The sequence below is a fragment of the Haemaphysalis longicornis genome, unplaced genomic scaffold, assembly GCF_048455015.1.
Source record: "Haemaphysalis longicornis isolate Haplotype H1 unplaced genomic scaffold, Haemaphysalis longicornis Haplotype H1 scaffold_1, whole genome shotgun sequence".
Taxonomy (NCBI): domain Eukaryota; kingdom Metazoa; phylum Arthropoda; class Arachnida; order Ixodida; family Ixodidae; genus Haemaphysalis; species Haemaphysalis longicornis.
The window spans coordinates 310,796,306-310,807,617 of record NW_027526203.1 but is presented as its reverse complement, the minus strand read 5'-3'; the positions used below and the strand labels follow the sequence as shown (position 1 = coordinate 310,807,617).

The following is an 11,312-nucleotide window of genomic DNA, read 5'->3' as shown; positions in this document are numbered from 1 at the left end:
ATATTTCTATCAGTTGATTAATTAAAGAAACAACAACAAAATTAGCAATATAACACACAATCTAGGTACACTGTACATGTGTAAAAATATTATGAAACGAAATAAACCCTAACACTTTTTAATAGTTCACATTCTGGGCTATGAAAATATTGTTAAGAAAGAAAAATTTGACGAAGATTACGGAAAGCATACTGTTCTAAAATTACATCCTGGCGCATTAACTTGTTCAATAGGTGAGGAACAGCGTAACAAAGCATTTGGCGGCCATATTCAGTGCGACAAAATGGAATGTGCCAGTACTCTTGGTTCCTTATACTATACATGGGAATGTTTACTTTTAATTGCTTTTTTTTACTTTTATCTTATTCTCTTTATAATCCAGAAATCTCACTTCGGGGATTTTTTACTACAAAAATACTGAAACCGTTACTGAAAAAACTCCCCATTCCCATGCAGATTGGGAATCAGTTTGGTGAGCGTGCAGGGTAATAGGCAACCACCGGCCTTAAGGCCGAAAGAAGCTAGAAATACCGGTATTCTGCTTTCGTTCTGGGCGCTTTGTGGTCAATAGGAGGTAAAAATTAGTCCTGGCACATCCAGCGTCGGTATTACTGCCCTTTGCTGACAGATCCATGATCATTCCTTGAGGAGTTACAGTACTGTGATTCGTAGAGCAGCAGAACATTTCTTTTGCCCTGCTACAGCAGAATGTCATGCTTGCCTTTTTTTTACTTATCCGCTTCACTTCCATTGTCATAGCCCTAAGGAAGACATCACGGAGCAAAAAGCATGGGAGGCAGAGGGGCGATACGTACGTGGCCACACTGACATAGGTGTCCGCATGAACAAATGCCATCGTTTCACCCTCCTCCTTAGTCACCGCTGCCGTGCTGGTGAATTTTTTCTGCCTACCATGGTCATCTATTGGTAAAGTATATCGCCTAATCACCATGAAGAAATGAAAATAAAACACACACATTAGTAGTTTGGTAGCACAAGTGTTCGTTTGATCTTTTGGCGACAAATTGCGTATTTGAAACAAAATAAATTGACTGGTCATCGATTTGTGGGTTCTGTTGCGAGAGATCTACCTGTGTCTAGATTAGGTACGCCGTGTTGAATCTAAACTGACAGCCAGAAGCATTCTTTTTTTTTCAGCTACAATGCTGTGTAAACCTTCAAGAAGTGGTACGTCCTGGTGTGGTAAGGGACTGCTTATTGTACGGGATTTTCCAGTAGAGATTGTTGCGTTAGTTCCGAAGAGTTTCAAATAATTTTTAGAGTTAATAATGAAGGCTCCTGTATATCTGAAATATAACTAGTAACTAGAACTGACAAGATGTTTTTTAAACATTACGCGTTACGATTTTGATGTCTGTAATACGCGTCATCACAGTTTACCAAGCCAACCCTTCAATAAGTGTTTTTTTCAGTACAGTGACATTTCGTGTTTCGGACATTTATTCTGATACAGGGGACATTCTGGTGGTCAAGCGAATATAAACATTTCAGGGCTGACTTGATTTGAAATTTCGAGCTTGACACATTACCTCCTGAGAAAAAGCAGACGACCTTCGCTTACATTTTCCCTTACCCTGACGTAAGCCCAACGTATTTTATCTTGACAAGAATAAGCGAATAAAGCTTCGCCAATTGTCTCTTCATCCGTTTTGGGTGTATTTAGAGTTGTGTCTACATGAGTGTCCTGCAACATCATCATCCTCACGAACCTATCTACGCCCACTGCACGGCAAAGGCCTCTCCCATTGATCTCCAATTATCCCGGTGCTGTGCGAACTGCGAGCAATTTATCCCCGCAAACTTCTTGATCTCATCTGCCCATCTAACTTTCTGCCGCCCCCTGCAACGCTTGCCTTCTCTAGGGATCCACTCTGTTACCCTTAATGACCAACGGTTTCTTGCCTTCGCATTACATGTCCTGCCCACGTCCATTTCTTCTTCTTAATTTCTACTAATATGTCCTTAACACGCGTTTGTTCCCTGGCCCACTCCAATCTCTTCTTGTCCCTTAATGTTACACCTATCAACATTACTGTGATACCCATTAATGTGAGTGTCCTGCACATAAATATTATTCAAAGCCGACAATAATGATACCCTAAAGGTAATAGTACGAGTAAGTAATAAAACATATGCAGAAAGAGGCATAAAACACGTCCTCAGACCCGCATTCATTCGGGGTCGGAAATACACGCACATAAAGTGTATGAGGCTTCACAACTGAATACTTGTAAAAAGTGTAATCATGAGCATACGTATCAACAATATGTTACTGTGCAATCTCGTTGATACGGTTCGGCATAATACGTTTTTCGGCTTAATGCGTTTTTCTTTTTATACGTGGCCAACGTCTTTTAGAAATAATGCATCTTTGTGGGTTTAATACGATCACATTTGTGCCAAAAATTGGACAATATAATCGGGGAAGTGGATATTAACCGAAATTTCTAGAAATCTTACGTTTACTCTTTACTATGCTAGCTTAACCGCTTTCCAAAAAGGCACGATCTGTTCATTGCGGAGCCGCTGAGGCTGCGGCAGTGCCGGTTTTGGGACGAAAACATGGCTTCCAGGCGTGGCCGCTCCATCCAATGATGATGATTTGTCAGGCGATACACTGCACCATCTTCCGAAACATATCATAATCGCACCAAAAGACGTCCTGCTTACATGCTGCAATGGAGTTAGAGCGGCAGGATTCAACGTCGAAGGGTCAGTTCTACGCGAAAAAGTTGATATATCCGCGATCTTCCTGCACACTGAAGTCTTCAAGCATACGGCGACTGGATTCACCGATTTAAGGCACCACACAAATTGTCGTGCAAAACGGCGCCCGGCAAAGCGAAAAATACCGCTAGCTTCTTTTTTACGTTGCAGAAGAATGTAGTGCTGGAAGTTGAAAAGAAGGAAGGGCCGCACAAATTGACCAGCAACTTCAACGTTGCTCAATAAAAGTGAGTTGCTGACGGAGTATGCATACTTTCCTTCTGTTTTTAACCTCTTTGGATAATACAATTTTCGCATAATACGTTTTATTTTCCGGTTCGCGTGAAAAACATATTAACGAGATTTCACTGTATAACAATCGAAGGCTACTGCCGAAGTTGGTATTAACCCAAAATTTCATTTTTCCAATACAACCAGGTCACTGCCATGACATATTACAGGCCTCTGTCGCTCCTTTTAAAAGTTTTAGTTTTTGTTGTTGCAAAAGCGCTACACCATCGCCAAGATATTCCACTGCTCACGGACACCAAAACGTAACCAGTGAACAGGGCACAATACAGCAACGCTACACTTAAGTGAATGTGAGTGGGTCGCATCGCGGATCTGTCATTATTGTCCTGCTGCACAGCCATTACACCAATATAGATAGATGCAGCAACATTGTTCCGTCCCGCTTTGAGATATGGCAAGAAATAAATGAAGCCCTTAGGTGTGAGAGATTGGCATTTCTCCCCACTCCTCTCAACAGTTCTCTCCTCTCAATAAATCTCTTGGTTACGTGAAAATAACGCGTGTTTGCCTGACCCATTCTGCCCCGTAGAAAAAAGCTGACTGTTTGGTGTGTGAAATCCCAGGTTTCTTGGAGCTCAAGAAAAAAAAACCTGGAGGGGAAGAAAGGTGTAGTGCGAAAATTTTAGACACGATGACCATTAGCTTCCAGCTTAATTCAAGCTAGCACCCAGGCCACTCAATCTCACACGGCGATTAAAAGCGCCATATTGAACAAGAGGAGTAGTTAGAAAGGCAGTGCTCAGGTGTTCCGTGCTGCTTGCTGGTCGAGGCAACAAATTAATTATCAGCACAAAATTGCCACATACACGAAGAATAGGGAACAAATAGAAATATGAACCGGAGCATCACAACCACAAATGGTCACAATTTTTTTATGCTGTTCTTTTTTTACCCCAGTATTGATTGATTGTGGGGTTTAACGCGCCGACGCAACGCAGGTGATGAGGCGCGCCGTAGTGGAGGGCTCCGTATTAATTTTGACCACCTGGGGATCTTTATCGTGCGCCGAAATCTCGTACACACGGGCGTTTTGGCTTTTCGCTTCCATCAGAAAAGCGGCCGCCACGGCCGTTAATCGAACCCGCGACCTCGTGCTCAGCAGTTTTACCCCAGTATTAAGAGAACGGCCACGTATACAGTTGTAGTGATTAAAAACAGAATTCAACGCATAGGCTGCAGCTGTTGATCAGGATTGCCGCCAAGAGGGAACCGGAAATTTTTTCACAGCTGAGAACTGCGCCAAATAATCCGTAGAAAGCGAATGGTAGCGCAACGAAGAGTGCCGAGAATTGCGGTTGTATAGATAACTACCACCTTGCACCATTCCAAAGATGCAGTGGGCCACTAAGTACGCACGAGGTTGAAGGAGTAATCAGTTTTTCGGGCACGTGAGGGTCATCATCATCATCACCAGCCTATCTACGCCCACTGCAGGGCAAAGGCCTCTCCCATTATTCTCCAATTACCTCGGTCCTGTGCCAACTGTGACCAATTTATCCCCGCAAACTTCTTGATCTCATCTGCCCATCTAACTTTCTGCCGCCCCCTGCAACGCTTGCCTTCTCTAGGGATCCACTCTGTTACCCTTAATGACCAGCGGTTATCTTGCCTTCGCATTACATGCCCTGCCCACGTCCATTTCTTCTTCTTAATTTCTACTAATATGTCTTTAACACCAGTTTGCTCTCTGACCCACTCCGCTCTCTTCTTGTCCCTTAATGTTACACCTATCATTTTCCGCTCCATTGCCCGCTGAGTCGTTCTCAATTTAAGTTGAACCCTCTTAGTGAGCCTCCAAGTTACACATGATACCCGTGAGGGTATCATGTGTAAATTGTATGAACAACAGCCCTAGGATGAGCCCGACCCAGGGCCCGTACTGCAGGAAGCCTGAGCCCTGTCTATGCCCACCCAATCATTGACTTACCCGGCTTTTCCCGTTCTGTTGTCAAGTCTGATTCGTGCTGTTGGGTAAACCTGAGCGGGGGCAATGTTGAAATGAATGCATCAATTGTTCCCGGTTCGCTGGAAAACTAAATGTAAAGAAAGTTAATAACTTTTCAATGCAGCTGTGGTTTAATGTCATTACTTCCATCCTGCTAAAATTGGTAACATACTTCAATCGTGCTTTCAAGAAGGACTGCGCAATATACGTTGAATAATTTCGAAAACCACTTTCCCCAGCCGCAAATAACAAACACGAAGAAGAGACATAATAAAAGATGAGTGCCAAAGCTTGGGTCTTCCTTCACGACTGGGTCTGTATGGGTCTTTCATGACATGCTCGTACATGACTCGTACATATAAGTTCTGCTTTCATATAGGCTGGAAACAATTAATCATATCAGCATCATGCTGATGACCATCTCCGAATGCCTAAACAAATATTTTACTGTTGATGACCGACTCCTGGCGGCCCTAAAACCTATTGTCAACGGTTGCCCATTTCCCCTAATATGTATAAACTTCACGCAAAGAATATTGCTTACAAGAGGGACATCGACGTATTTTTAAGGAAACTGCTTTTCTCTCTAGGTATGCTCTTGACGTAGAGTGCGACAAAAAAAAACACCATAAAGCAAAATATTCTTTCAATGGTTTGAAAACCAAGTGAGAGCCCTGGGAAATAAAAAAAAAATAATAATTTCGTATATCGAAAACCAGGAAAGATTTCTTTCCCACGATGCACGAACAATTAAATTGTGCCCTGGTTTTAGTAGAGCCCCTTCCTCATCTTAACCGAAGAACGCTACCACAATTTACAACTAAGGGTAATGTGAGAGCCATTTCGTAACTCACTAAATTGAATTCCCTCCCCCTTTTTTTCTAAAAAAGATCATATTGAATAGGATTTTTTTCTTTCGCGCTACACGACGCCAGCTGTGAAGTAAAAGAGGGCTACTAAAACCTCAGTTATCAGCGTGTTTTATTGCAAGTGAGTATTCAAGTGATAGAATCAAACAAAACTAAAGGAACTATACAATCACGGGGTCGGCGGCCGCCGATTACCCAAAGAAGCCCCTGCGACATCACAAGGAACCGGCGCAAAAAAACGTTGGCGACTCCCCACTGTCTAACCTATTTTTCTTAGTATCTAGCGTATTTTCAAGAAGAGTCAGTTAAAATAGACATAATTTTAAATGCGTCAATGCAGTGTTTTGAATGAAAAAAGAAGGTATTTTGTCTTCATGGCCCCCTTGAGGTGTCAAGTGATATTATTTGAGCTAGGCTGCGATAGACACCATGATAAAACCCCAATTGGCGAATAGGCTGTTTTGCAGAAACCCAGATGGAAATCAGAGGTCTGCGTCTGCTACCCAATGCTAATTATCCTTTAGAGTAGGGAGGTGGAAGTGGCCCCGGGCCCCGTTTGTGATTATGTTCCTTCCGTAGGACGCAGGTTGAAACAGCAATGCGGTTTCAAGGCGGGCACCTATCGGCGAGCGGGACTTATTAGCCCGTGGCTCCTTCGCGTTCCTAAAAGTAACGGTACGTGTCTGATCGGTCGCATCTTTCCGCCCATCGGCGTGTTTCCTTCCTCACCCCCTCATTGCGCAACCTCTTCGCCGCTCTGCAGCTGTGGATCCCGCGTGAAATATCGCAAATCAGAAGGCGAATATCCCTTCCGGAAATGTTTGCAGGACACGGCGCTATTCAGCGCGAACGCGCCGCTCATGCACAATGCGCGATAGCACTAGCAGCTTACGTGACACGAGACGGCGAGACTTCACGTATATAAGGGGCCGGGCATCTCCCAAACGGCAAGTTGCTTGCTTCCAGTCGACCAATTCAGTCATGAAGACTCTCGTGAGTACCGTTGATACGACTTATACGTCCCTACGGCTTACAGGACTTCTTTGGGTATTTCTTCAAGCCTACAATTCTTGAGTGACGTTTGAGCACTGGCGGCGGAAGTTGACGTCGTATGTTAAGCAGTTGTGCGACTTTACAGCTCCCATGTCCCGTATTACTGGAAGATGGTGCGTGAAAGCTTAGGCGCCCGCCAAACCCGCAGCATGTAAGAGCGCGGGGTCTTCACTAAAAACAGGAAGTTTGGCCGCCGTTTACAATCAGGACAAGCTTCTGTTCTAGTTGTTTGAGAAGTAGAAAAAAGAGCACTAGAAAGAGATTGAGGTAAAAGAAAACAAGAAAAAATATTTTACGTGCTTTGAGTGTATGATGAGAGACTGATCAGGAGTTATTTTTAGCAAGAGTACAATAATTTACAACTTTGAAATTAGGCCCAATTCATCCAGGTAAGAGAAGAAGGATTTTGGGCGTTTACCTTGCTTTAATTAACACTTCCATGGTGCTGGGGCAACATTTAAAGCAACTAGCCTTAATTCTAAGAGCTAAAAACGCTGAACAAAGCGTGATCTCCGAGTCATGTCGGCCACACGGCCATATAAAATGTGCTCAAGTGTCTGTACTGAAAAACCTTTGTCACACTCGGGTATTGCCGTTCGTTTACTATTCCAGCTGCCTTTCGACGTAGTCGATGGAAATGAATGCACTGGTTACAAGGGCGCTGTGTTGTAGTCTTTATTTTAACTCCGTGTTACAATTGTACACAAAAACCAGCGGTTAGTTCCGGGTATGCTTCACCGTACCGGTCCCCTTCATTTGCCCCGAAGTTCTGGGTTATAGTAGACGAATTTTTGTTGTGAAAAATACATTTCAATATTCTGGCAGAAATTGTCCTTTTTGGTTCGTCTCAGTGGCTTTTGTGCTACCCTGTGATTCCGATGTGCGTGGGTATCCACTGAGATTTCGCGCTTTGTTGAGCAATGTAGGCGACACGGAGAAGGCGTACGTCAAAGGCTGCAATGCGGTGGTGGTTGGGCTAGGGGGGACTTACTGCTCCTAGATAGAATTTGCAGAGTTAATGGCGATGCTGCGATGGTGCAGCCGTCATGCAGGATTTTAACAGCCATCTAGGATATAAAATACCACGGTATACTGCTGTTAGTTTCTTAGGCAAATCCAGAGTTGGTCCACTTGTAGGTTATCCAACTTCTATAGCGGTTTCTTCAGTCAAGGCGATGCCTCAGGTCGAGCCTATACTGGTGTGATGTTGCCGAATTACGTCAAGACACAACGCACAGGCCTCCGCGACGGTTCCAGTGCTGGAATATCTCTTCGGAACTCCAAGATAGACGCGTAAATAGCTATTTTGCTGCTTCAAGCCTTTTTCTGTATGCCTGTGGTATTAGATGTAATAGAGGGGAGCTATAGCACGCCATCCATATAGCAGTTGTGCTACATAACCATGGAGTGGCAGTCACTGCCACATTGTGAGCCACTAAGATACTTAGTAGCGCGAGTTCTCGGAGAAACTCGGCCACTTAAACAATTAACCTGGGCATGTTGCGTGCATGAATACGTGCAGGACAAAAGTACGTAGCCAGTAGTATCAATACTTAAGGATCAGTGTTTTTACGTGTAGAGGCCATGGCGCCGCTCTTATCAGGAGGAAGTTGAGGACCGCAATCTCAAAGGTATCTGGAGATGGTGTGGAGGGCTTTCTACAGGTGCGGAGGCGTTTTCATCGGGAGCATAAAGCATTCCAGATGCAGATATCATTTATATACACTGATATTCCCACCATGCAGCAGGAATCACTCTAGTGAAATAAGTGTCGAGTTGAAAAACAATGTCCTTGCCAGGGCCTTCGTTGTACGTCCGTTCGTAATAGCGTACAAAGAATTCGGTCTGCCCGGGACACACAAAATGCTGCCGCCCTTTAACGTAATTAGCTTTCCTTGCCCACATATTTTGCCTGTGACACCATGGTTTTAAAAAGCGGTCAGAATTTCTGCTTGTAAAACAGAGTACAAGGCAGCTGTGATGTCCAGGAAAATTAGAGCATCAAGCAATTTGAAGTTGAAACGACCCATGAAGCGTTGCATCGGTCCTCAATGAACGCTTCGCGGGACCCCTTTAGGCAACATACCTCCAAAATAGAGCTTTCTAAATTTGAAAAAAAAAATTTAAAGGTGCGCTAATGTCATTTGTTCCTTCGCCATGAAAAGTTCATCAACTAGCTGTTATGTGACTTGATAGGGTTCACTCGAAATCGCAGTAACTCTATACCCCGGACTTTCAGCTGTCAGCACATCTGCATCTGATATGGGACCGTTTCCTACAGCCTTTTACCCACCCGGCCCAGGGAAAATGGACATTCTTCGGTCGTGGCGACATTGGAAAGTGAAAGAGTGAAGTGCAAAAAAATTACGGGGGAGAGATATGAGTGGTGGGTCTTTTCACTGCTCCATGAACTATAAGCGATAAAACGGCTAATGAACGACACAGCGCGATGGGTCGTCTCCGGCGTATAACATGCTTGCTGCTTCTTCAGCACAAGGGACTGTTGCACGCAGGTGTTCGCCCTCGTTTCTCTCGCCCTTGTGGCTGCTGCCAGCGCTGGAGCCCTCGGTGTGGGCCTCGGAGGCGGAGGCCTCGGCTACGGAGGTGGACTTGCCCTGGGCGGCGGTGGCCTCGGCCTGGGAGGAGTCGGCCTCGGCGGCGTCGGAGTGGGCAGCTCGGTCGCTCTCCTGGCACCCGGTCCACTGTTCACCAAGACCGTGGCCGGACCCTCCTTCTTGGTCAAGACGGTGCACCACGTGAGCAAGGTTCACGGTGGAGGCGCTGTCGTGGCACACAGTGGACTTGGGGGTGGTGTAGGCCTTGGCGGCCTGGCCCTTGGAGGAGGCGGCCTTGGCTACGGCGGCCTCGGTCACGGTGGGGCCCTCCACTACGGCCTTAAGGGTTAATAGGGTTCGCGGTAAGTAATGCCGTGGTCACGTTTTTCATAAGAATTATTTGGTAAATATCTTATGTCTTTGCTTCGGTAAAATACAGGCTCAAGAGCGTAAAAAAATTGGAGCTATTATACACAAAGCAAACACCGTTCTTTATATGCAGGGACCCGCAATTAATGCCGAGGCCAAAATCCTCACTAAACAACCGCTCCTATTATCGCCTACGACGTATTCATTTTGAAGGATTCTTCCAGATGTTACGTAAAACTTTAGAGGAAGCAACATCATCCTTGTATGGTTACGAAGGGTATAGGCTTTGTGCTACTGGGCACACGGCCGCCGGTTAGCTTCTCGGCCGCGTCGGTCGTAATCCCGACGGTGGCGAAAAATGTTAAATTTCAGAATTGCGAGATATTAACGCATACAAAGGTCCTTCTGTCGTCCTAATTCCCTCTGCTACGCTGCGCCTTACTGCCGAAAAGTGCAAACTTGGCGTGCAAAATTCAAAGGTTCTGCTGCCTAAAGTCTGATGTTCTGTTTATTTTGAAATCCCTCTTAGAAAGCGTTGCGGGAGTCTTTGCGTTAGTGCGAGCATTTCTTTTTCTTTTTTCAATTCTAGATGGCGTTGCATCAGACAGCAGCGGGCGGCGTTCAAATTCACCCAGCCACTCAGAACAAAGCCTGCGCCAAGAATTCATCTCGGCAGTCTCCATGCAGCTCCAGCAACGTGTACAATAGATCATCAATAAAGCCATGTCAAACTGCCAGTACAAAGGCATGAATGTTCATCGCATGTGCAAATTATCGCAGCACCATCAATATTCGAAAAAAATGGCAAGCAAAGGGATCAGTTGGGACGTGATTTTTTTTTATTATTATTTTGCCGTTGCAACCTGGCCGTTGAAAACAAAGACCTTTCTGTGGTCCTAAGCGGTAGAAAATTATTTTTAAATTTCCCAAGCAGGCGTACATTTTTAGGCAGCATCACAACATTTGATTATATACCATTCGCGCTAGTTTTCTACAACTATTCAAATCAGGCGCAACACGAAGCTCAAACGCCAAGAAATGCAAATAGAGCATGTCAAACTGCAAAAAAAAACTTATAAACAGATGATTAGGACCCACTGACATGTAGGTGGAGTCTCGACTTGAGTCTAAAGAGCGCAGAAACATGCAGTTTGCGGAAAGTACAATGAAGTACTTCGTCAAACTACAGGGTGTTACGACGAGAAATGGGCGTTTTTAAAAACTTTTCTTAAGCAAACAGCTTCGCCATTCGTGCTAAAACACTCGACCAAGGTCATCTTTTGTAGTCTATTTTGTTTGACGTTAAGAACGCCGACGGCACTTACCTGTTTATTTAGGAAATAAATAAAAACAATGTCGCCTATGGAGAGCGGCGGCCATTTTGGACGTTACAGCAAATTTGGAACGGCGGCGCCAGCTGCGGTGTGGAGGACGAAACACTCGGTGCTGGTTCGCGAGGGGAAGAAGCCAGAAGCGGCGGCA

At 44.9% G+C, this 11,312-nt stretch overlaps 1 protein-coding gene across 1 annotated transcript; it reads left to right on the top strand.

The window, feature by feature from the left end:
• The first annotated feature begins 6,834 nt into the window (after positions 1-6,834).
• LOC144159400 (uncharacterized) lies at positions 6,835-9,812 on the top strand. Its single transcript, XM_077690866.1, has 2 exons — positions 6,835-6,846; positions 9,420-9,812. Exons 1-2 carry the CDS (start codon positions 6,835-6,837, stop codon positions 9,810-9,812), a joined length of 405 nt encoding a protein of 134 aa, XP_077546992.1.
• Positions 9,813-11,312: the final 1,500 nt, after the last annotated feature.